This window comes from Argiope bruennichi, chromosome 9 (assembly GCF_947563725.1).
Source record: "Argiope bruennichi chromosome 9, qqArgBrue1.1, whole genome shotgun sequence".
Lineage (NCBI taxonomy): Eukaryota > Metazoa > Arthropoda > Arachnida > Araneae > Araneidae > Argiope > Argiope bruennichi.
The window spans coordinates 24,515,256-24,541,859 of NC_079159.1; the positions used below are offsets into that span (position 1 = coordinate 24,515,256).

General features: G+C 27.7%; 2 protein-coding genes across 3 annotated transcripts in view; one reads left to right on the forward strand and one right to left on the reverse strand.

The window, feature by feature from the left end:
- LOC129984238 (phospholipase A2 'basic'-like) overlaps positions 1–26,604 on the reverse strand; it is a 116,279-nt gene that overhangs the window by 81,333 nt on the left and 8,342 nt on the right. The window contains exon 1 of one of the 2 annotated variants that reach the window (XM_056094071.1): positions 10,844–10,944. The exons of the other annotated variant lie outside the window; for it this stretch is intronic. The gene's annotated coding sequence lies outside the window, so the exon portion shown is untranslated. Of the gene's footprint in view, positions 1–10,843; positions 10,945–26,604 lie in introns of those variants that run through there. 2 annotated transcript variants of the gene reach the window in all.
- LOC129984236 (WD repeat-containing protein 86-like) overlaps positions 8,420–26,604 on the forward strand; it is a 29,254-nt gene continuing 11,069 nt past the window's right edge. Inside the window, exons 1-3 of the mRNA XM_056094069.1 lie at positions 8,420–8,469; positions 16,407–17,107; positions 19,349–19,501. Of these exons, the coding sequence (XP_055950044.1) occupies positions 16,646–17,107; positions 19,349–19,501 (615 nt within the window). The 5' untranslated portion in view covers positions 8,420–8,469; positions 16,407–16,645. The remainder of the gene's footprint in view (positions 8,470–16,406; positions 17,108–19,348; positions 19,502–26,604) is intronic.

The following is a 26,604-nucleotide window of genomic DNA, read 5'->3' on the forward strand; positions in this document are numbered from 1 at the left end:
TCAAATTTAACGAAAAAAAAGCAAAAAACGCGGTCGTCGAATAATATCTATAAGTACTTTTTTCCCACCTATTCAAATTTACACAACGGAAAAAAAACTTTATTTTTATTTTTAAATGTTGCTTGTACACTTTCAAACAGTATTATAAGGTAGGTTTTCAGGGAGAAATTTCAGGAGAAATTTTTGAGAAAAACAATTAATACAAAATTATATAGCAAATTTTGTTTTAATTGATTTTCTTGAACACATTTTCCGATTGTCCAAGACATTTACAATTACGTTTGCTAAATTACTATTACCTATTACTTAGTATTAATATTACTTAATTTTTTAGAACTAATAGCAATTGAATAAAATGTAAATTTTTTCTTTCAAATTCAATTTTGTTATCGTTTTCTTGTTTCTTTTTTTTAAAAGTTCTTGAGCGATATTTATTGTAAATTGTTTTAAAAATTACAATCGCATTATTTTAGTAAGTTCCTCTGACTTTATTTTTTTCATAATTATATTTTCATAATTACATAAATTTCGCCGACTCGTAGCAGATTTTTAACAGATAAGAATTCTCCTTTATCTTACTAAGGAAAAAAATTCGAAATTATCAGATAGATCAGAAAAATCAAAGTAAGTTAGGTTTAGATGTAATATCTTTGGTTAATAACTCAATCAATATACATAGTTTTTCAGCCATATGTCATGAGAAAAATTTAGCAGTATTTTTAGTTAAAAAGTGATACAAAAGAGAAAAAAATAAAGTTTTAACAGTTTATTAAAATTACTTCAAACATAAGACCAAAGAAAACGATATTTTTAAATTCTCAATCAAAAGAAATTTATATCTGTACATTATCCATTATTACTTCAAATAGAACATCTAAAAAAATTAATTTTCAATCAAAGGTAATATTTATCTGTACACTATTCCTTGTATATTATTAATTTTTTTATACATTTCATAAGCTACCAATTACATAAATTACCAATATTATTTTAGCGGCGAATTTGAAATGTTAAAATGGTGGTTGATTGTGTTAATATGTGAAATCGAAAATGAATGAATATACATAAATAAACGCTAAATTCTTAAATAGTTTGCACTATAGAGAAATCCTAAGAATTTAAAAGATTTTTTTTTCAAAATTTTGTTCACAAACATTACAACGTATAAAGTTTTTATAGAGTTTTCGTAAAAAGTAATCATATAATCAATATTTTATTTATCATGCTTCCATCATTGAAAAGATTATTTATCTTTAATGTTGCCATCCTATTGAACGAAAATAACACAACGATTTCTTTTCTTACAAGATGTTTGATTAAATTTTGTATTATTATTAAAAAGATTATGGGAAAACGAGTTTTGATGTTTTTAAAAATTATTTGGTATAAATTTGCACTTATAACAAACAATTCCATTGAACAATTTAAATATTGTAGTTATTAAATAAGCTATAATATTTATATTGTTAGATGGAACTGGCATTCTCATTGAAATTAAATAAAGCAGCAGGCGCTAAGAGGATTTTGTAATTATAATTCAAAATTGAGTGATGATGGAAGCAAAAATACAATACTTTCATTCTGCGTAGTTCAGCAAGAAAATGAATTCTAAACGCTGCAACCAACCCAAAAAAAAATAGAAATTTCTTCTGTTGATTTCATCATTCAGACATTTACAGAAATAATCAATCAATGACAGAATTATAAACAAAAGAACGAGTTGAATAGAAAAACTTACTTTTCCATGTGCTAAAATTAACCCTTGAGTCAAACAGTCTTTGAAAACACCATTCAAAACTTTATTTCTTACCCGTCAAATACCCAGATTTCAATCCAGAATGGTTGGGTTTTGGAATTCGTTTGGTTCAGGTCATTTTAAGTGGGGCAGATATCCTATTTAAGGGAAGGGTCTCAAGGGATTCGTTCACAAGTGCTTTCTTAGACCCTCTTCCGGATATAGCAAGGACTGACCTGACACATCAAACATTCGCATCTGCCGCATTGAATTTTGACCCCATTCTTCGATAACCGTAAAAATTTATCTAGGTTCCCTATACTTTTGTTGAACAGTAATCCCCAATTTTAGTGTAATTTTTCTTTATGGCGTTTTCACCGAAGATTAGTTGCAAATTTTAAAAGAATTTCTCATTATAGAATAACATTGCAATTTTACAAACGTTTTCTGATTGTCAATATCAATTACAAATTTTTGTTCTAATTTTGTTCAACTAAAATGTTGATATTTTTAACGGATGTATGGTAATATCCTTTAATTGTCCATAAATCATACCTTTTAGACTTCATTTTATATATGCTATATATATTTCGTTTGTCAGGAATTTAAAGCCAGATTTACTCCAAAAAATGAACAAATGTAGAATGAATGCTAAGAAAAAGATAACAACAAGATAAAAAATAAAGAATGAACAAAAAAAACTCAGCTCATTAAAAAATTTTTATATATTTTTCTATCGTTTAAATATGATATGTAATCAAACATCGAAAAAAGGATAAAAATTACGAATACGTTTTTAGAAATGAATAAGAAAATAATAAATAATGGCTGTTCGCATATAAGTTTTAGTCTCATTATCTTTTCCGAAAATATTCAAAGCCGAATGATTTGATTCAAACTAATACTATAATTGACGTTTTTAAATAAATATTTAGTATTTTCAACCGAAAATCCAGTTTAGATTGGTTTTTTTCTTTGGAATAAACCAGAACAAAAGTTTCGAATAAAATGTTTTAAAAAAAGACATGTAAAAAAAATGAAGAGCATTTTTTTAAATAATAATTAAGCTTTCGTAATATTATCGTGTGCACAATTCGAAAATAGATTCAACTCATTATTTATAGATAGATGCCCTTTATTACAACAAATGATACATCTTTAATGTTCCAAAATACTCACAAAACCTGACTCTACATGGAATGGATTGTTTGAGAAAGACTGTGATATTTATTTTATGCTTACAGAAATTCATGTTAAGAAAAAAATACGAAAACGACAAAAACAGATTTCAACGGACGACTTTTACAGTGTCAGTTTATTTTAAGCTTCTCTACTTGTTTATCACGTTGTCGTGGTGATTTTTTATCTACCAGACGATTCGTGAATATTCATGGTAAAGCAATGTTTTGGCAATTAATGTCATTGGACACTTCCTAGCTGAAAAAAAAAGCATTATTATCGCTACCATAAATATCCGCTTTCTGTATTTGGAAAAGTTCATAGTTTATTTTTTCCTTTCTTGTGCATTATTTTGAAAAATTAATTATTGCTCACGAAATGTTTTAGAATATGAATAAAAAAATCAATATATCTTGCTTCACTATTCTTAGCTAGAAGAAAGTTTAATTTACTCCTTGAAAGGTTTTAATTTCTTTATATTTTATTTCTTTAAGTTAATTGTAAATCTTATTGCAATTTATTTAAAAAAAATAAATAATCTTAATATTTTTTTTTATTTTACTTCAGTTTTTTTTTTCTTTTTCTCCACGCCATTTCTAAGTTAAAATTAATAGCGAATAAATAATCTAAATTTTGAATTCATTTTAAAATTTCACTACGTAGTATTTTTTAAAATTTTATTTTGCTTTTCCGGTTGCAATGTTTATTATAGATTTGGGTTCATTGAAAAATAATAACTATTTGTAATTTTTATCAATAAATTTACGAACACATTGCAAATGTATACAGATGTTATCATTGTCGATTAAAATAAGAATTAGTCTGATTCTTTACTGTTCACTTCTGAATATAATTAATTTTGGGAAAATTCTATCAGTTGTAATATACAGAATTATTCCAAATAGTTGCACTGATTAAAAAAGGCTGTAACTCCTTCATAATCAGCGATAAGAAATATTTGAGAAGAGTACAAAAAGACGCTTATATCTTTGTTTAAGCGTCTAATAATTTTCCATTGTAATTTCTCTTGGTCACACGTGCGACATTCGTATAGTAATCATTTTCATGTCAGACACTATGAAGTACATTTGCAGCCAATTAAATTATTTCTTCCAATCGTTGTTTACAAGGAAATAATAAACTTGAACATGATGCAAACGTTTTGAATGATTTTGCATTTTACGCTTTGTTTTATAATAATTCCAATAAAATACCATTTTTAACATTATAAACCTAAACTGCTGTTTCTTTATGTTTAAAGTGTGTTTGTAATTGATTTCTTTTTATGTCTTTATTATTTTCTAATTAATATTTTTTGAATAGTCTGCTAAAGCTTGAACAAAATCATTTAACAAACTACTAAATAAGAATGCATTTACTTTATATCTTTTATATCGTTTTTATTAAAAAAGCAACATTTCTTCAAATATTATAAATACTTTTAGCTTTTAATTGATACATTTATCTTTAATAGGTGTTCTGTCGATCTGTTTTTATGCAAAAATTTAAACATATAAATATTTCGTAATATTTATTTAAAAAATATTCTTCACAAATTTAGTTATATATCTACAAAAAATTGTTTATGAGCTTTACAATGTCATAATGAATAAAAATTGGCTTTAAAAAAATAGCCAATCTGACGTGAAAGTCAATGCACATTTGCTACATCATTTAAAAAATATCCTTTTTCTAAAGAAAAAATAATTTCCTGTAAAATTTTGACTTTTCTGTCAGGACATAAAAATATATATATATATATATAAAAGATTGATCTCATTCATCAAGCAATTAATCAATCTTTCAACAGTGATAAATTCGTATTACTCCATTTTAAGAAGTTACTCGTTTATTTTCTTTTTTCCTAAAGTTAAAATTGTTAAACGGACCAGGAAGCGTTTCTTTATGCAAATAACTACCTTACTTATTATTCATGAAATAGTTTACGAGAAAATTCTGCGAACACTTGTTTCTTTCATTCCCTACATAGCAACATTTTTTTCTGTATAAATTTAGACACTAATTATAAAATTTACTTCTTTACCATGTAATTTCTTTTCTTTAACTAATGGGGCTTTCTCTCTCTTTTTAAGACTTTCGACCTTATCAATAGTGTATTTTTAAAAAACTTGCATGTAGTTATTTAAATTAAAGATTTTACTTTCGCAACATGCCTTATTTTAAAGTGAGCGAATTATCAAGTAATCCCAAATTTCGACTCATTCTCTAAGCTGGAAAATGTGAAGATTTTATCCTTGTTTTCAATAAATTCCCATAATTTAAATGTATCCCCATTTTGCATAAAATTAAATAACCTACATCAACAAAATATAAACAAAAAATGCAAACAGATTTAATTACAATTTTTTTCAAGAAGGCTTTTTTCAATTTCTGCTATGCATAATTGTATATGTACAGTGGCTCAAACAACTGAGAGTATATCGTACTTTTACTTGACAAATCCAACTTTCAATATAAATAATACATTATCGAGAAATGCAAACTTTTTTTTTATTTTTACACATGACAAATAGTTTAATTAAAGAACAATCAATTTCTAAATTGAAAAGTTTCAGAAGCATTTTAGATAAACATATGCCGATTTTTATCTAAAAAAATTAAGAATGCACCAATGAAATTTATGTAATATCTCGCACAGAAAGAAAGTGTAAGTATTTAGTTGCAAGTATTTTGGCTTTTTTAATAGGCTTTAAACGTCATGACATCAATTAGACCAATTTTTGGTGGTATCTGAAGATATTTTACCCTATTCTTCTTACAACACTTGTTTTAAATGGGTTTTGTTTCTAATTTTGTATTTTTGAACCACTAATTCGAGTGTGGCCGACAGATATTCAATGGCATTGATGCTGGGCGACTGTGGTGATGTGTGTAACTGCTGTACAATGAAAAAGACAATCGAGATTTTGATGAATTTACATTTTTAAACATCTTCAATGACGTTGCAAATTAATGAAATGCAAATGACGTTGCATCTCAATGACGTTACAAAATATACCAGTTTGACATATTTTGAATAATATATACCCAATTTTCCCTTTTCAAATATAATTTAAGTGCCACACATAAGCAAAATCTACGTTGAATACCACCATCTTACTTTAATGAATACTTTGATTCAGTATCAAATACTTTTATTTTCACATCCACAAGGTCAAAAAAAAAAACATTTCTGAATCTGTTTTTGCAATATATTTCGCAAAAAATCTTTGATGGATATTTGAAAAGCAACTAATGCTCGAAAATGCAGCTTTAGAACATACTTATCAACACTGAATCGATAACAAAACTTATATCTAATTCAAAATATTGCTATCTTCAAAGAATCTAGGTAAAAGACTTTATCTTTTAAAATAAATAACATCGTCCTATCGAATCGAATAAAAATTTGTTCTTTCTTGAAGTTGCTCACTTAGCATGTTCTAGGAGTGTCTTGATCTTTAATATTGACCAATATGCTGTTAGAAGATTACGAAAAAAATTTCACATGCTAGCAGTAAAATTACAAACAAAATAATCAGAGTACCCATGACTCAATAAGTAATTTTTAAGCCGTTAAATATAGACATATACTTTCATTTAGAAAAACACTTAAAAAAAAGCAAAAAACATTTTTTTGCCATTGAATCAATAAATGAGGTGATAAAAAAGTTACGAAAATTAAATTTTTATGCAGTCTTTCGGGCTGTTAGTTCATTTAGTAAAATAGTTTTCATACCATAATATTTTAAACAAACAAGTTAAATTCTTTCTAGATTAAAACTGACCGAATTAAAAAAATTTTGAACATAGCAGTTTTAATCCATTTAAAAAAATTTAAATTATGCATTAATGTACTATTAAATTCAGATATTTTTTCAGTTATCTTACGCAAGGCGATATTATTATTATTGATACTGAAAGACTTTTAATATTTAATTAGTTGCTTAGAAATGATTTTTTGTCTTATTTTTATCTACTTTATTTGAAAAACATAATCTAATTTGGATATGAGAGTTTCATTAGACAATGAATATATTTAGAGCTAAATTTATACAAGCTTATATTTTGTTTTCAAAATTATAAGATATTAAATATAAATAAGGAAATTAGAAAAACTGACTTACCCAATAAAAAAAGGAAACGAAACAAAAATGTTTACATATTTCGAAATACAAATGTTTGAAAAATCATAAACCAGCTGTCAATCAGCAAACGATAATTTTCTTTGATGGATCACAATACAGTTATTAATAAGCAAACGATAAATTTTTAGAGTCAAACGAATTCTTGTTATTTTAAATATTTTTAATTTAAATTCTTCTTTTTTATAATATGTTGAATATCTGCTGCTTTTAACTTTGTTATTATTATTACATTTGCTATGGTTGGTAAAATTTATGACTCATTTGAGTGACCGATTTTTCAATTTAAAAGGCGATTTTTAACGTTTTTTTAGCTTTCATTCACATTTTAGTAATGTGATAGAACACTTGGTCAAGGATTAATAATAAAATTACAATCGTCTTGAAGGCATTCCCATTTCGTAAATAACGAATTGATAATCACAGAATGTTTACATATATCCAGAATTACGAAATGGGGTTGTTTAATGGAAGGTGCAATTGGAATAATTAAGAGGGTGGAATTAAAATGTATTGAAAGTAGCCGAGGAAAGACATCCATCAGCAAATGGGATTTTCAAACAAACTGGTAATATGATAAATTCTGTTCCATCGAAACGATTGTTGAAAAAAAATGGCTTTAAGGTATTAAAATTTTTGAAAAATTATTTATAATTATCAGTTAATGATTATCTTACCTACGAATAAATGTATTTAATTATTGTAATAAATATAAGGGGAAAACGCTTCAATCAGATATAACATTAAAAATTATTACTTTAGAGGATATATCAAGTAGAAATCAACGTCACAGTTAAATTAATACTTAATATTTTAATATTATAAATAAGTAATTATTAATTCTTCGATTTATTTGGAAAGGATTTTCATAATTAGTGAATAACAAATATTTTAGTAATGGTACTCCATAATTCATAGAATTTGTATTTTTAACAAATTTATATGTCACTTATATTAATAACATCTTTTTATTGACAAATAAATGACTCTTTTAGCATAGCAACTCAGTGCAGTTGTCTAGCATTAAATCCGCCATTAGTTATAGTTGTTCTCATATAGAAGTTACAAAAAATCAAAAGCAGAACAAATCCGATTATTTAAGTAAATTAATGCAGAATTCTTGTGATATCAGTAAAAAATGTATGACCTCTTTTCGTTTGAGTCAATTAAAAATAACACTCTAGATATTAACCGAGCAGTTAAATTTTAATTACTACTCGCATTGTGTGATTCATTCTGGTCATCAAGCATTCTGTGCGTTTGTTCCAATCCAGATATCGCGTGATTATGGTCTCTTGTTGTTGCTATGGAATCACTACCAAGAAGGCACAGATTCATTGTCTCTTCGCAATTAATAGGCGAAACACTTTGGTGAATTTGTTAAAACGAAGGACTTTACAAAAGGTCAGGGTATGTGTGTATTTTACTTATCAATACTTTTACAGCATAAATTTAATCTTTTATCTGTAATATGTGCTTAAAGTACGTTTAATTTCTTTCCGAAAAAAATAAAATTTTTCATTCTTAAATATTTACTAGATATTTGCTCATAAATCTATGGATGTATAATATTTAGTATTTGATATTTTATGTGTTTCAACTCCTAATTTAAAAATTCCTTGATATAACAAACCTTGTTATAATGGCAACTATTAATCATGTGTTTTATCGAAAACTGAGATAGAGAAAGGCAAGTTATTTGGGGAAGAAAAGTCCCTAAAGTTTTAGATACTTGAAATGTTTCTGATTTAATAATCGTTATTAAAAATCAATATTATTATATCTTAAAAAATCAATTGTTATTATATTCATATTTAAATATCTCTTGAATCTCTTAAGGTTTGCAGGTAACTTGCAAATTATATTAAAATTAACGTTAATCAAAATTCTAAGATGCAGTAATTAAAAAAAAAGTATATTAAATAAACTCATCTAAATCATTCAAATCTTGTTGAGAATTTCAAAGAAGTGGATACTAATTAAATTTTTTTCCCTAAGTAGATTTCAAAAATATAATTAATAATTTTTCTAATTAAACCTGATGAAAGATTTTTTTATTTTATCAATTCACAAATTGAATGATTTAAAAAAAAGGATTATCTTTCTCTCTGAATGTGCAAAATTTAAATATGTTTATTTTATAATAACATTTAACCATTTATTTTTACAAAATAGAACATATAAAAAATGTGGAAATTTTACTTACTTTAGTATTTTGAAATAAACAACCTTCCGATTGCCGACTTATTTTTCAATCATAATTTTTATGTTAGAAAGGCACGCTTTTAAGGTGAATGAATAATTTCTTCGAAATGCTATTTTGTTTCTAATATGTTTAATATTTTGTATTTTAGGCCGAATATGCCTTTTTACATTTAATCATAATGCCTTTTGAAACAAATTAACCTTAATATATATACTGTTTTATATTTTTCCTTCAATAAATTTCCTTGTTTATATTAATTACTCCGGGCAATTAGAACTTTTAACAAAATGAATATAAAAAATAAACTATCCCTCCCAAAATATGTCCTTTAGTAAAAGAAAAAATAATATTACCTTTCCCACGATGGATTTTTTCATGCTTTTAGAAGTAGATGCAAGTTTCTAGCATTACATATCACAATTAGATGAATCGAAAAATGAGATACTGACAATTAGTAGGTATCTCATCTTCAGAGAAAGATAACCATATAACATGCGGGTAAATGGTGCAAAAAAATTACAGCTGCATTATATGCGGGTAGAAAAATTATTGATTTGATGAAATAAAAATAATGAGAGATAATTTTTTTAAATAAAAATTTCACCTCATAATTTGATAAAAATTTAAATTTGCTAATTATGAAATTTAAATTGATTAATTTTTTTAAAATATAGATGACTAAAATTGCTATCAAATTTACAAAACCATCTAAAATTAAAAAAACACTACATTTTTATTGACTTTACATTTGCATAAAAAAACTAGGATATGTATTATATTGCATTATTTTTTATTTTTATTATTTTTATGTTAGTGGTATTTTAATTTTATTTACAATTGCAGTTATATCAAATAAGGAAAGTTTCTAATTAAATCACATTTGGAATTCATCTTAACTCTTATAATCGAGAGTTTATTTGCCCAATAAGCGATAATTATAGATAATTCCCAAATTAACCGAAAAAAGTACAAAATGTTTTGATTTTAATTTTGAATTTTTAATGCTATTGCAAATTGATAAAAAAAAGAACAAATTCAAGAAGAAAATGCTTTTCAACAATTTTTACCATAGTGCTTATACATGCAACTATAACTTAATAAAAAGTCAATTTCTGTTCTTAGTAAATTTATTGATTTACTTTTTTAAAACAAAAATTGTTTTTTTGTGTAAAATATATTTTTCACTTGTAAGTGATTAAAGATTTTTAACGTCATTTTGTAATAAACAACCAATTCTATTCAAAATTTTACAGAAATTAAAATTTGTAAAAATTTTATGAAGTAAAAATGTGCAATATTATAAAATAAAATTTGTTTTTAAGTGAGCAATACATCAAACAAAAGCTATAATTTTAATGATATAGAAATTAATGTTTTTTCAAAGAATCGTTTGCATTTTCATCTTTTATAAAAGATGTCTGATAAAAAGAGCAAACGATAATAAATGACAATAATTTATAACGCTTATTAAAAATAATGATTTATTTTGACTGAAAATTTTTTTCCAGATTATTTGAGAGTTAACATATAAATAAAAGCAAGAAATTAAACTTTAAAAATTACAAAATATGCACTTACTGGGATTTGAAAATTTCTTCCATTAGCGTCCTTTCACTTCACAGAAAACGTTCTCAGGATCATTAAGTAAACACATATTTAAATGGTCTTTTAAATGGTTTAATCATATCGCAATGTACTTTGATAACAAAAGGGAAATATCTGATAATTTTAGTTCAGAACAATGGGGAATAAAATCTTAAAGTACAGCATTTCAAATTATGCTAATATGTCGTAAGGATTGCTTAGAGAGATACTGTTGAGATTAAACAGATAATCTTGTTTAGAAACATTTATCTAAGGAACAATAACCGAAATAAGGCATTGAAATCTAAAAACGAACTTTTAAATGGCTTGCTTTTCAAATTAGTGACAATGATATTTCATGAAAACCATGATTTCGTACGCGAAATGGGGATTTAATCTGTTTTTTTTATTATGAGATTACTAGAAAATTTCTAGATAAATATCCCACGAACTCAATACATTAAGGTATCTATCTAGGTTGAAAACCCAAATTTGGATTAAAATTCGTATTTTTTTTTTTTTTTTTTTTTTTTTTTTGCAGTTTTAAAAAAATAAATAACATTTTTGTTTCCAGTGATATCTTTATTTTGCCTCTATGTCAATTAGTAGTCAAATTATATCAAACTATTGGCATGTACTAAGTGATGCTTATTTATAAGTATTTAAAAGCTTTTAAATGCATTTTCTGAAGAACGAGATGTTTCATAATTCTACTGTGCGACTATCGTAATATTTCAAAAAATAATCAAGATATATTAATGATTTTTATAATTATTGCTCGTTATGTTATGTAGAATGTAATAAACTATGAATTTGGTGTTGAATGTTGTAGAAGTGGATTTATGATTGTTTAATATAAATATTATCGCAAAAATTCCAAAATTTTCTAGATAATTTCATATATTAAGCACAGAAATTTTATTTTGGAATATAATTTTTAGATAATAGTTAGTTACACTCTAAGGTATGTTACACATGTAATATCGCAAGGAAACTGTAGTAATTTTTTTCTCTAGAACAATTCCAGTTTTTGTAAATAAATGCTAAAATTTACATCAAAATATGTTTTTTTCTTCAAACGCTACATATATATTTAAATAATTTCACTTTTGTTCATCATTTATCCTTATATTAATAAAAAATATATAAATATTAAAATAGTTTTTTGAAAATTCTCCACCGAAACTAGTCGGATGCCTTAAAAACAATATACGTAATATAGGTATATACTGCCACCAAAATTACCTCGTTACTTTAAAATACGATAAATTTTGATTGGCAATTTATAGGAAAGCAACAGAATAAGCCCTGAATCTGAAAAATTAAGGCTTTCAAGTTTACGAGAACTATTAATCTCAATAATTAGCTATCATTACTGCAGAGCTACATTTGAAATTAAGACAATGCAGCATAGCACGTTATGTATATGTTAACACGAAAGGACAAATAAAGGAATGTCAATATTTTCTGCTGAATGTCGACCCATATCAATTAGGTGGGCGAAAGACCGAATATTTACTTATACATTCGAACTATTGTCGGTGTATGTTGACTAGCACATATCAATTCTGGTGAGATGTGAAACGCGAAAATAGAGCCAAAGAGGCAAATACAACAGCCTAATTTCTTGCAATAAATACTATTATATAACGCTTATCTATACTTATAATAAAGCTCAATGTGTGTGTGTGTGTGTGTGTGTGTGTGTGTGTGTGTGTGTGTGTTGGCGCTCTACAGGCCAGGTCATTTGACATACAGCTATCAAATTTGGTACATGTATACCTTAGTGGTCGGGAATGTGCACCTGGGGTCCCTTTTTTTGAAATTTTAATTAGAATTTTAATTATTAATTAAAAACTAACTTTCCCGCCAAAAAAATCTTCCATTTTCCCCACCGCCAACTTTTCCGCCAAAAAAATCTTCTATTTTCTCCACCGCCAAATGAGTAAGACTTTTCTCCCAACAGTAATGAGGCTAGGGTAAACATTTTTCGACGGATTATTTCAAACGATTCTGTTTATTTTCTTAATGTTTTATGCATTTAAAATTAAACATTGTTAATTAATCCATGTTTCAGATTCATTCTGAAGTACTTTTGAATTAAAATAACACAGAATAAAGGACATTAAAAATGTATAATCTGCATAGCGTTACCCCAACTGGAGTAGAAAAATTCACGCAGTTGCGTTACCGTAAAAGACGAAGAAAATTCACGCATGCGCGTTGTGTTCTGATTGTTGTCATGGCAACCATTATCAACGGACGATTTAAATTACTTTTAGGCGAGTTGTGTGCTTTTGTAATTAAATTGTATTTATGTTAGTTATATATTTTTTTGTATATGCTTATAGTTTTAATTACATCGTTTTTTAAGTAGTTTTTTTAAACCTGTTTTCGACCGATTATTTTAAACGATTCGTTTTATTTTCTTAGTGTTTGATGCATTCAAAATTAAACATTGTTAACGAATCGATCTGTTCATGAGGAATCTGAGAAAATTTTGTTGACAAATTCTTGAGATATTACATAAATTAAGAAAGATATTCTTTAGTGCCATAAAGTTTAAACGCTGAGTGACTCTATTTTCCTTAATCAGATTATAAAAAATTTCTTTGTTTCTGTAAAAAATATTATTATATTAATTGCAGATTAATTCTTTCCACTTTAATTCAAAGCATAAATTCTACGCGTGCTAACAGAAAATTAGAGAGATACATATTACGTTATGACTGAAGGCCTTTATAATATTATGAGTGAATTATATGACTATCAAAATTTGAAGTTTTAAAATATTTTGATGAAGAAGCTATTAAAGTAGGAATTGCATAAAATATTTAAATATAAAAATTTTAACGAACATTAAGATTGGCGAACCGGCTGGTCGACAAATTCTTGAGATATTACATAAATTAAGAAAGATATTTTTTAGTTCCCATAAGGTTTAAATGCTCAGAGACTCTGTTTTCGTTAATCATGTTATTAAAAAAAATTAACATTTATTGACGAACACGAACACACTGATATTCACCGTTACTCTGATTAGATGTTATAAAATCTGAATAGATAAACATAAACGTGTAAACAGCTGTGCGCCGGTTTCTATGGCAAAACAGCTGGAAAGGGAAAAGAAGTTTCTAAGACAGAACATCTGCTTTACACAATTTTAAAGAATAACTTTTCCACTTTTTCGTTTCATTTTTTAAAAAAAATTAATTATTTAATAAGAACACCTGCTTTACCCAATTTTTTAGAATAGTTTTTTCCCCCTCTTCGCTTGCTTTAAAAAAACATCTATACTTATATATAAAGTTCAATGTGTGTGTGTGTTGGCGCTCCACAGAAAAGACCATTTGACCTACAGCTACCAAATTTGGTACATGTATATCTTAGAGGTCGGGAATGTGCACCTGGGGTCCCTTTTTTTGAATTTTTAATTAGAATTTTAATTATTAATTAAAAGCTAACTTTCTCGACAAAAAATTATTTATTTTCCCTACCACCAAATGAGTAAGAGTTCAATTTTTTTTCCCAACAGTAATGAGGCTAGGCTTAAGATTTTTCGGCTGATTATTTCAAAGGATTCTGTTCATTTTCGTAATCTTTGATGCATTTAAAATTAAACATTGTTAATTAATCGATCTTTCAAATTAATTCTGAAATACTTTTGAATTAAAATAAAACAGAATAAAGGAAATAAAAATTTCTAATCTGCATAGCGTTACCCCAACTGGCTTAGAAAAACTCACGCATTTGCGTTACCGTAACTAGCGTTGTAAATTCAAGCATGCGCGTTGTGTTCTGATTGTTGACATGACAACCAATATCAACGGACGATTTAAATTATTTTCAGATTAGTTGCATGCTTTTGTAATTAAAGTGTATTTATGTTAGTTATATATTTTTTGTGTATGCTTATAGTTTTAAGACCATCGTCTTTTAAGTAGTTTTTTTTTACCTGTTTTCAACCGATTATTTTAAACGATTCGTTTTTTTTTTTTTAGTGTTTGATGCATTTAAAATTAAACATTGTTAATGAATCAATCTGGTCATGATGAATCTGAGAAAATTTTGTTGACAAATTTTTGAAATATTACATAAATTAAGAAAGATATTCTTTAGTGCCCATAAAGTTTAAACACTCAGTGACTGTTTTCAATAATCATATTACAAAAACAAAAAATACTTTGTTTCAGTAAAAAATATTGTTATATTAATTGCAGATTAATCCTTTCCACTTTAATTTAAAGTATAAATTCTATGGGAGCCAACAGAAAATGAGAGAGATACATATTACGTGATGACTGAAGGCGTTTATAATATTATGAGTGAATTATATGTCTATCAAAATTTGAAGTTTTAAAATATTTTGATGAAGAAGCTATTAAAGTATGAATTGCATAAAATATTTAATTATGAAAATTTTAACGAACAGTAAGATTGGCGAACCGGCTGGTCGCCAAAGGCGGCTAGTTATATAATATTTGTATAAGTTTATTATCGGTATTATTTTCATTACTCATTTAGAATATATTATTCGGTTTTAAACTGATCTCTTTGTTTATATGTATGTATTATTACTTAAATTCTCTCTTATTTTGATACTTATCATAATAAGTTTTAATAATAAATTATGATTTAAATCATGCAGTTTTGTCTTAACGTAACAAAAAAAAACAGCTTTTATTTTCGGCGATATTTTTTTTATTCACAGTATAACAGCTTTTCCAAATAGCTAACATTTAGGGCACATACACCAAATGACTGCGGGAATGCTGTATTTTTACCAGAGAATATCGACATTTGGCAGATATCAATATTTCCCAATAACATATGCAACCAGGAGCAGTTGTCTCCCCAAAACTGTCTCGCATACTCTCTGATGAAGGTCTTGCATGACACTTGTGTACAATACTTACGAAATATTAAACTTTGGCTTGAATTTGGCCTGTTCACTGAATCTATGGCATCAACTTTGTGGAGTCAGTCAACTTTGTGGAACAGACATTCGAAAATCGAATTTCTGTTCTAGATGCGTTTTTCCGTATCGAATGAAACCAAAATTTGTCATAAAAACTTTTTGACAAATTTTATCATTTTTACACTTGTCATTTTTCACTTGTCTGTCATTCATCTTTTGTCATTTTTACACTTGTAGTTACAAAATCCCATGCGAAATTTAATATATTTAAATCATTGCGTTTTTTAGTCATCGCGATTAGAAGTTTCTGGAAGTACAGACCGACAGATGGTCAATCCCTAGTTGGATTTTGCTCAAAATTTGGCGGTGTCTACACTATAAATGTTAAATCTGTGTAGCGAATCTTATTTATCTAGCTCTCTTCGTTGTTAGTTATCTTGCCAAATTACTTTCGAATAGCCGGACAGACAGACTTCCTCAGAACGGATTTTTGTCAAAATTTGATAGAAATCTACAAATTTGGTGTAAAGATCATATTCCAAATTTTATCCGCCTGGCTCAAGTTACTATACTTTCTATAGTATTTGAATTTATTCAATTTTATTTAAAATTATATCCATTTTATTTGTATATTTGTAGTAAAATTGGTGAAATACAGGATAGAAGAATGAGAGGTTTCAACAATCAAAAATGTGGGCATGAGCGATATCATTGAATGGCAACCAACGGCTTGACAATAAACAACTTTTCCCTCAAGATGCATGTTACCTATTTCATTCTCAACATATTCTGATTCGAAGATTTTAAAACATCTTTAACTTAAGCATCAAAGCTTTTAATACAATTTAAGTTGTGCGAAATCATTATTTCTTACCATAATGGGACTGGACGCTTCCAAAGACATCAATCCCAACGCTGCTAGAGGCTACATTCTAGAAAAATTCACAAGACACAAGGGTGGTATGAACTGCATGGTGATGGAACCTGAAAAATACCTCATGGCCACTGGGGGTGAAGACAGGACCGTCGTCTTATGGCGAATCAACACAACGCCCACCCAATCAAAAGCCACCCTGAAAGGCCACTCGGATTATGTCTCTTGCCTTGCTTTCCATGAGAAGTTTGTGCTTTCAGGATCGGCCGACTGCACGATTCGAAAATGGTGCCTTACGACACACGAGTGTCTGTTCGTGTTCGAAGGACACACCGGCAGGATCAACCGGATACTGAGTGCAGGGGATTTCATGTTCACTTCTTCGGTGGACCACACTGCAAGAGCATGGACCTTGATTACTCAGAAGTATGAAGCCATGGAAGATGTTTGTCTTAAAGTTTTTGAAGTAAGTCAATTTTTTTTTAATGTATGCTCTATTTTCTACATACTATAGAATTTCTTGAATTTAAACTCATAACCATACATTTGTTGGAATGAACTTACTATTTGGGTCTTGCAAAAGAGGTTGGAAAGCTAATTGACTTCAACTCTATAATAATTTTGAAATCGTTTAAAAAATTATATGCTTAAAAATTATAAAGTTTTGAATGTTTTATATAATTTTCTCCTCAATCTTTAGATGTTTAAAAGTTGTATATTTTATAGTCAGTTTTAAACTAACTTAATTTCTACCCGGGTATTCGAAGTATTAAACCTATGGCTTGAATTTCACTCTTTTTTTAACTTCCACGCCCCCCCCCCCATCTAAACCTAAGCGTGTAAAACTCTACCAGAGTTGATGGGAAGTCAATTTACATCTTAAGGCGGTCAATCATAAATCAATCCAAGCCAGCTTCATTCCAATCCCGAAGGTAAGCGCCTTCCTAGAATATATCACAAACATTCCTCCACCTTCTAAGCGTTTAAAACCTACGTCTCCATATCTGTGCACATTAAAAGTACATTCCAAATGCCAAAGAGCGATGAAAATTTAGATTTTCATCGCTGAGTTTTATATTCAATCTTCGTTTATACACCTTTCCTTTAGCCATATTTATCTATTGAATAATAACAGAAATAAGATATCAAAATCTAAAAACAAACTTTTAAACTGGAAAAACCTTGTATGGAATTCTTAGCCTGGATTGAATCCGAAGTTCCAATTCATCCTACAGATGTTTATGGATTTGACTAGCCTACTCAGAGTTGAATCTCAGCTCTATAAGACACCTGCAGGGCTAAATGGAACTTCGAATTCAAGGTATACAGCGATAAGTCTTTCTAGAAGAATTACACGTAATTCCTGTAGAGATATTCCAAACATTAATGGATACCTTCTTTATAGAGCAGTAACCGTCGTTGAAGCAAAAGATGTTGCCACTTTATATTAGTAATTTACTTAACAGGGGAATAAAAAAAACCCATAAAGCTAAAATTATGTTTTAAATCAAGCTGGCTAATTTTTTATTTATGATGTTTATTATACAGAAATTTATGTTATTTACAAATTTATAAGCATGAATGGGTATTTAGAATATCTCTAATCTTTTATAGAATTTAACTATGAGAAGATTTAAGTTAAAAGAATATAAATTTTTAGAAAGCCCCTCTTTATTTGATTTCTCTTAGAAAGCGACTGCAATTGCACGGCAATGCTGATATCTTTTCTGAAACTTAATAACATTCAACTGCAATTTTTATATATATTACTCTATATATCTAGTTTTATAATTAGTAAATGAAAAATATGCTGTTATTTGCGCATATTCGGTTCAAATTTATTTACAGAGAATTCTCATAATTCCTCAAATATTCGTTGAACTCTTTTTATATTCTTATATGTTTTAATAATACTTTGTCATATTCCAGAATTTTTTTAAATTTACATAAGCAAAAACTTGCGGAATAATTAGTAATTTTTTAAAGCCTTTATATTTTCCAATATTTATATGTTAATTTTACGAAACTTAGGTAACTGATGCGCTTAACAAAATATTGATAAAATTTACAAATCATTATAATATTTTTATAAAGTGGACTGAAACACTCATTTTTTATTTCAAAAGTTTTTGGTCGGTCCCTTAAATGTCCTTGTAACCCAAATCTTTATGGTGTAGTTGAAATTCAAGTATACTTTATACACGGTCGTAGTTCAGCTCATCCAGCTTTTCTCGAGAATTTAGAAAAATACATTCACAGAAAGTATTTTTGATCAGCCGGCGTCCTGGCATAGGGGTCGCGCGATTTCCCCGTGTTCTGGGCGTCCCGGGTTCGAGTCCGTCTCGGGCATGGTCGATCTTCTTCTGTGTTCTATCTGTGAGCTGGGTGAATGTGCCCCCCTATGCAAATGAATGAGTTGTGCAAATGAATGAGACGTATGAAGTCGCTAAGTTGGCCCCAGATGGCGCTACTGAAAATACAAGAGACGCTCACTCGGCTTAAATCACTGACAGATAACTGTCAGCGGGCTTGTAAAGTGCCATAAGTCACGACAACATTTTTGATTACTTAGTATAATACTTACGAAAAGTATGTGATAGGTTTATTATTTTATTTTAATGAAAATAGGTAGGTGTTTATAATATACTTTCATTAAAATAAAATTTCATATTCACTGCTGTAGCTATAGATATAAATGTATTTTCAGGGTCATAGTAAAGCCGTGTATCCACTGGTCTTCATTCCAGACGACGAAAGCTCATTGGACGGTAAAACGATGAGCGAAAAGGATTTGTTTATCACGGGCTCATCGGACAAAACGATTCGAATATGGTCTTTGAAAACTGGAAAAACACTACAGGTAATATCTTCATGCATAACCTTTCAGACTGTGTAGTTCAAAATCCAATCAGCATTAGAAGAATAACGTTTAATGAACTCATTGCGATAAAAAATGAAATTTCTTTTTCACTTTCTTTTTCTTCAATGTCCATGAAACAAATAATTTAGGCGAATTATCAGGAAAAATAACAAAAACGTGGAAAGAATAACATAACAGAAATTCTATTGGTTTGAATTATTGAGCTGGCTATTGAAAAACACAGATCAAAAACAAGCTTGAATCCAGAACTTATTATCCAATAAGTTGAGAGAGGTAGTAATTAAAACACAAGTTTTTCGCTTTTAAGTTACTAGCTATAAATGTGAGAGGAAGCGTTTGTATTTAACGGTTATAAGTATTAAAAAGTATAAAATAAGTTGCGGAATATATGATAGTTTAACTAAATCAGAAGTAAAGTTTTTTTTAAGTAAAAATTTGGGAAAATAAAACTTGTTTATTTTAATTTTTTTTTTTTTTTTTTTTTTTTTTTGCCGAGAGTAATTTTTGTAGTTACAATCAGAAACATTCACGCAAAGCGAATATCTCACAAAACTTTTATATCGATATCTGCATTACTTTTGAAAAATTCGACTTTGTTTATAAGAGCAGAATCATCGAAAATTGCTTTGAATACTTTTCTATCAATCAGAATTCGCGAATTTAAAAATAATCCTATAATCTAATATATAAAAATGAATTTTTGTTTCTTAATATTTTCTGCTCGACCTAACCATTCATCCGATGGCGATAAAACGTTGCTAACTTATTGCTTTGAACCTAGAAAATTCATGTTTTTCACATGGCCAATTGTATGTTGGATGCTCACGAGTCGAAGAACCAAGAAAGTTATTTGTTTTTCCTGAAGACGGAGAAACCAAAAAAATATTGTCTACTCTAAAGTATACTTGAATAATAAAGTTATATATATATATATATATATAACATTCAATTTCAGTGAATATATTCATTGTCGACAAGAAAGTAAATATCATTCTTTCTGTCCTAATTAAACAAAATAACTATTTCAAATTTCAAACGATATTTCCAAAATTATTTCTTTTGTCTTTAAGATAAGTCTTTTAAGTCTTTAAAGATATTTTAAAATGGAGAAAAATGGATTCTTAAAAAAAAATCTTTCTTTGTATCGGTCATCAGGAAAGGTTTTCATATTTAATTAGTAAGACAAAATATTAATTTCCAATTTAATTTACATTGCGAAAACTGTGAATGATTACTATTAAATAAAAACCATATATTCATATATTACAGATATAGGCTTATGTTGCATCATGCGAAATTTCTTCAAATTAAAATATCCATATACACATGAGTTGTCCACGTGAGTTTGATATTTCACCAACTTGTAATTCTTTTAAAAGATTATCTATTGCATTTCAAGTAAGAAAAATAAAATTAAGTTTACAGTAGTATCGGGAATGATACATTGGTCTTGAAGCCTCGAACCAGAGAGCTCAAGGGATTTGTAATTATTATTATTGAATGATTATGGATATTGATTTTTTTTTACTTTCTCGTATTCGTAGTATAGAGAAAATATAGTAATCGTCAAAGAATTCAAAATTGATATTTTTTCGAATCTCCACGTTTTAAAATTCCCTGAGTTCGAAAAAGCACATTATTGGAAAAGGTCCATCTGTCTGTCTATCTGTGACAAAGATAATTAAAAAAAAATAATTTGAGTTAGACGGATGAGATTTGGTATATTTTCTTTGCAGCACATTTGTAGACTTCTCTCACATTTTGAGCAAAATTCGTTTTAAAGAAATCTGTGCGTCCGTCTGCTCGAATATAAGTTAATACGATAACTACAAAACGAAGAGAGCTAGATAGATAATATTAGGTACACAAATTTAATATCTATTGTGTAGACACCTGTCAAAATTTGAGCCGAATACAATAAAGGGTTGATTGTCTGTCGGTCCATACTTTCAAAGTATGTAAAAGCAATAAATTAAAAACACAATGACTTAAATATATAAAATTTGGCGTGTTATTTTGTGTCTACATTTGTAGCTTTATTCCAAATTTTGGTTTCAAGCGGTTGGAAAGAACGCGTCTAAAACAAAAATTTGACTTTAAAAATTTAACGCGTTTAAAACAAAAATTCGACTATTAACGGTATGAGAGGTATTCGACAATCAACGGGTCAAGGATGACAAGTATAAATGCTGAATTCACACCAAAAAATTAATATTTCGTAACTAGTGTACACCATTGCCATGTAAGGCGTTCTCTTGCATGGCAAGTTTATTGAAGAATATGCGAGAAAGTTTTGAGGAAACCACTGTCACTGGTTTTGAAATTTTGATGAAATCCAGGCTTGAAGTGTTTCCTTTCCGACAGAATAATTAGTAAATTTCAGATCCTCAACATGTTCTTATCAATTCGTAGCATCTTCAAAACATTTAATTTTTTCAAATGTAACATTTCAAAACATGTTCTTATCAATTCTTAAAAAATAACTTTCAGTTGATGATAACTGAAAATATAGAAATTGATGCAACATTTATATTTAATTTCAACTATATTTTTAAACCAATAGGGTTTTTATTATCAATCAGATTTTAACGGGAAAATTTGAGGAAAACAGCTGCCACTAAAATTCAGATCAGATTCGCTATTCATGGACAAATTTGGTGAAGACTTTTAAAAAATTATTTTTAAAATCTGGGAAGGATATTATCAGTGAGAAAATATTTTTTAAAGATTTGAGCTTAATCATGAAAGTTTTCCAACGTGTTCTACAGAAAATAATATTTGTTTTCCCTGGGAAAATGCTTTCCAATCAGAAAAACCTGATCGATGTTACGTAATGCGGAATTTCTACAAATTAAAATATCTATTTGCTCACGAGTTGCCCTCGTGAGTTTGATAATTCACCAGCTTGTAATTCTTTTAATAGATTATCTGCCACGTTTTATTTTTAACGAACTGTATGTAAGGAGCAAAACTTTTTCTGTCATACATCTGTGATTTTTCTAGAATTATTGAGATAGAATAATTTTTTTTTATATTATCCATGTTATGTTTTTTATTTTTTCTTACTTAAACCAGTAGAATTGATCTTTCGAAAACTTTTTCGCATACTCTTTCATAAAGGCGTTTCGCCATTTTCTTTGTACATAAATTTATAGCCTAAGGAGAGGTTAAGAAGGTACTCAGATTTTTATTTTCACTGTCCCACTTAGGAGAATTGCGAGATTCGTAATACAATTAGGAAAGTTGGGGCTTGTGCATTAATTTATGGTATTGGGAGACAAAAGATCGTTCCTTAGCGTGAATCTAGCTTGTGATTTTACGGTAATTTTAGGAGGCCAATTAATCACTGGTATACAATTAAGTACCAGAAAATCGGACGTGCAGTTTGGATGCCTTTTATCGACTGAAAAAAATCAAAAGTTTGCATGGAATTACAATTGTAGTTGCAAAATCATATACCAAATTTTATTTATGTAAGTTATTTTATTCTAGAGTGCATACGTTACTTGCATACGAAAATACAGATCGATAGATGGTCAATTTTTTGACACATTTCGCTAAAAATTTGCTAAAAATTTACATTTTAGATGTTAAATATTATCTATGCAGCTATTTAAGTTTCAGAGTTGTCATGTTCACTTACATAGCCGAACAGACAGATACTTTCTGATTGAATTTCACTCACAATTTGAAAGAAATCTGCAAGTCTGGTGTTAAGTCTATACATCAAATTGCATCCGTCTACCACAAAACATGTCTGAATTATCGTGCTCACAGACAGACGGACACAATTCCAAAAATGTCTTTATAGGATTCAAGGAGGTCTGAAGTATAAAGATTCATCAAAATCTCAAGTTCGAATTCTTTGATCAATATAAGAATTTCTCTTTGTATGCTTTTTCTATAAGAAAGTAGAAAGAATTGAATAATTGTCAGAAAATTCGCCTCAATGATATTGATGAATATTCACATTTATGACCTCCAGAAATTTAAAAAAAAATGAAATTCAATCTGTCTGTAAGTACAAAAAGTGATAAATAGAACCTTCTAGACAAATGAAATTGGGAATTTGATGTAAATTATTTGACTATATTGGATATAAATTGAAAAATGCTTTAGAATAGCTATATTTTTGAATTTGTGCAGAAAAAAGGATTGAAAAAACATGTATAAAACCAAAAACATACTGATAAAATGCCAAAAGTTTTTTAACAATAGGGAAAATGGCTTTTTTGGTTAAAAGGAGACATAAGGCAAACATTTTCCAGTTTCGACGGTTATCAAATGATTTATTTAAAATTTTTCAGCAGCATAAGAATATATTGCCTAATTTCTGAATTAATCCTTTCTAGGGCCGTGGGAAGTATGCTTCTCACCAAATTTATCAATCTTTGTATGAAATTATGTAGGTTGGCATAAGTTCGGACAAATTTTTTTACAAAGACAAACTTAGATGTTTCAGTTCTTTATCTTGCACAAAATGATGCATCTTGATTCGTTACTTAATTATTAATTAACCAAATTAATTAATTGATCAAATTAAATTTATCTAATAAGCTAAATGAATCCCTTTTCTTATTCTAATTTCAAACCTCAAAATATTTTAACATAATATGACTAGAAAAAAAATGGCCCTTTAAAGGGTTAAAATACAAGCTGTATTTCTATCCAATCTTTCAATATTGGGGTTCAACTGATAAATAATTTTTTTTATTGCGAAGCATTGAAACTACAATAGAATATTTCTAAATGAACAGATTACTTATTATCTAATTCAAGAGTTGCAGAACATATTAAGAAGTTATTATAGAAAATTTGAACAAAAATATGCATTAGATTTTAATTTATGAGGTTTTTAGTAAGAAAATTCTATCAAGGATTAAATGTAAACTTCACAAAAAAATGGAAATTAAATTCATTCAATACTTAGAAACAAAATTCAAACGATTTTATAAAGAAAAAAAATTCAATATTTTCGTAAGAAAATTGATTTTGAAGATGTTAAATGGCATTAAAACATATATAAATGCTAATATAAAAATTAGCAAAATCAAATAAAAAAAAACTGTCGATCTGAAATTATGAAAAAAAATGACTTATCAAAAACTTTAAAAAATCATGAATTTTTAAATATTATTATTCTAAGGAGCTCATTGATTCGGAGATTTTAATTGAAAACAACAATCTAGAATAAGATTTCGTCCTTGGGGGTATATTTTTCATCATCAGAAGGTGAAGTTTGGAAGAGTGGATTTGAAAATGTGCCAGCAAAGATGGAAAAGAGTCGTGGAAAATCAAATAGAATATATTTCAGATATTTAAAAAAGTATTTTTCTTAATAATAAAAAATAAAATATTTTTTTAAAAAACTTATTATTTTTGTTATGATTTAATATTAGAGGAATCGAATTGAAACTAAATGATTAGATTATCATAACATACTCGTTTAAGCTATCTTTGCTTACGGTTAATGAGTTTCGGAGGTGTTGAAAGTGACGCACAAAGGACACCGCGCAATTTTCTCATTTATAAATGATATGAAGAAAGAGGTCGACGTAAAATACAACCTCTTGAAGCAGACACCGCAATTCTTGTCAAGGAGCGAGTTGTGTCTTGGGGTTAAAAAACGAATTATCTCCAACAGGTAGTTTGAAGTGTGCAGTCAAAAAAACATTGACATTAGACAGCGGTATCACTTTTAACTACATATCTCGAAGAATAAAATAAACATCGACAGCTAATACGATGCAAATGAACAACATGTGTTTTCCTGTTTTATTCATTTCCGAAAATTCTAGTAGCGCAAGTGCTTTAATGAGTTCTGTAAAATACGAGACAGAAATGTTGTAGTTAAAGTTTTAAAGTGACACGAACATGATATTTAGAATAAGGCTGCAAATGACGTCATAGCGGAAGTAAAGAATATTTGAAGTTTTTGAGCATATTTTAAAGCTTTTAGTACTATTTATCATAAGGAAAAAATGTTTTAATTAAACAAAAAAAATCGTTTTCATTATCTTTAAAGCAAGAAACATTTGAAATTATTGTAAATTTTCATTTTTTTAAAAATAAAGCATTGAAATAATATTATATCCTTCTTTTTTTCGATGGTTCTGTTTGAAAATGAATTGTTTTTTTTAAAAGATTTGAACCTTTCAAATGCATGCAACTATTACTTAAAAAGTATAAAAAACAGTTATAAACATAAGTTTTTGCCTTTTAAGCTAATAAAATAATAACTAACTAATGAAACTAATAAATTGCTTTTAAACCAATAAAATATCAAAAAATAGTATAAATAAGCGGAAGAATTAAATAAATTTTTAATAATAGTTTAAATTAAATAAATAGTTTTCTATTAAATACTTACATTAATAAAACGCTAAATATAAACGCTAATTTTATTAAATATTTATATTAATTCATCTAGTATTTATTTAATAGAAATAATAGTTTTCTATTAAATAATTACTAGGTGCATATTCTCACCCTCCGAAATATGTATGTGCCAAATTTGGTAGGATACTATATCTATATATGTATTACAAATGTATATGTCGCTGTAGGTCAAATGACTAGACTGTAGAGAGACAAACCATACACATACAACTTTATAATTAGTCAATATTGTTGAAAATATAATGGTAGTCCACTTTTTTCTCTATCTTATACACGGCATACAAAGAGAAAGTATTTAATCCCCAAAATAATTTAATTACAATATTTTAATGAAATTAATAAAAGATAAAATCTTTTTGCGACGAAGAAAATTTGGATTTATGCGAGTTTCTGAACAAAACTCCAAAATGTATTTAGTTGAGATTTTTTGAAAGAAAAGAAATTTAGCCTAAGTTTTTATCATCAGAATTGTTACTAGATTGGAATATCTGAGCATGAGAATATAGAAAACTCATAAACTACAAGGTTTAATTTTAGAATGTAACATTGACAACAAAACTGTAGATCTGTATCCGATTTTGGACCGACTCTTTTAAGGCGTAGAGCTCATGCTAATGTCTTTGTGAAAACGATAACTCGAAAATGTAGTGAAATGAATGAATGAATTTGATTTGACTGATCGA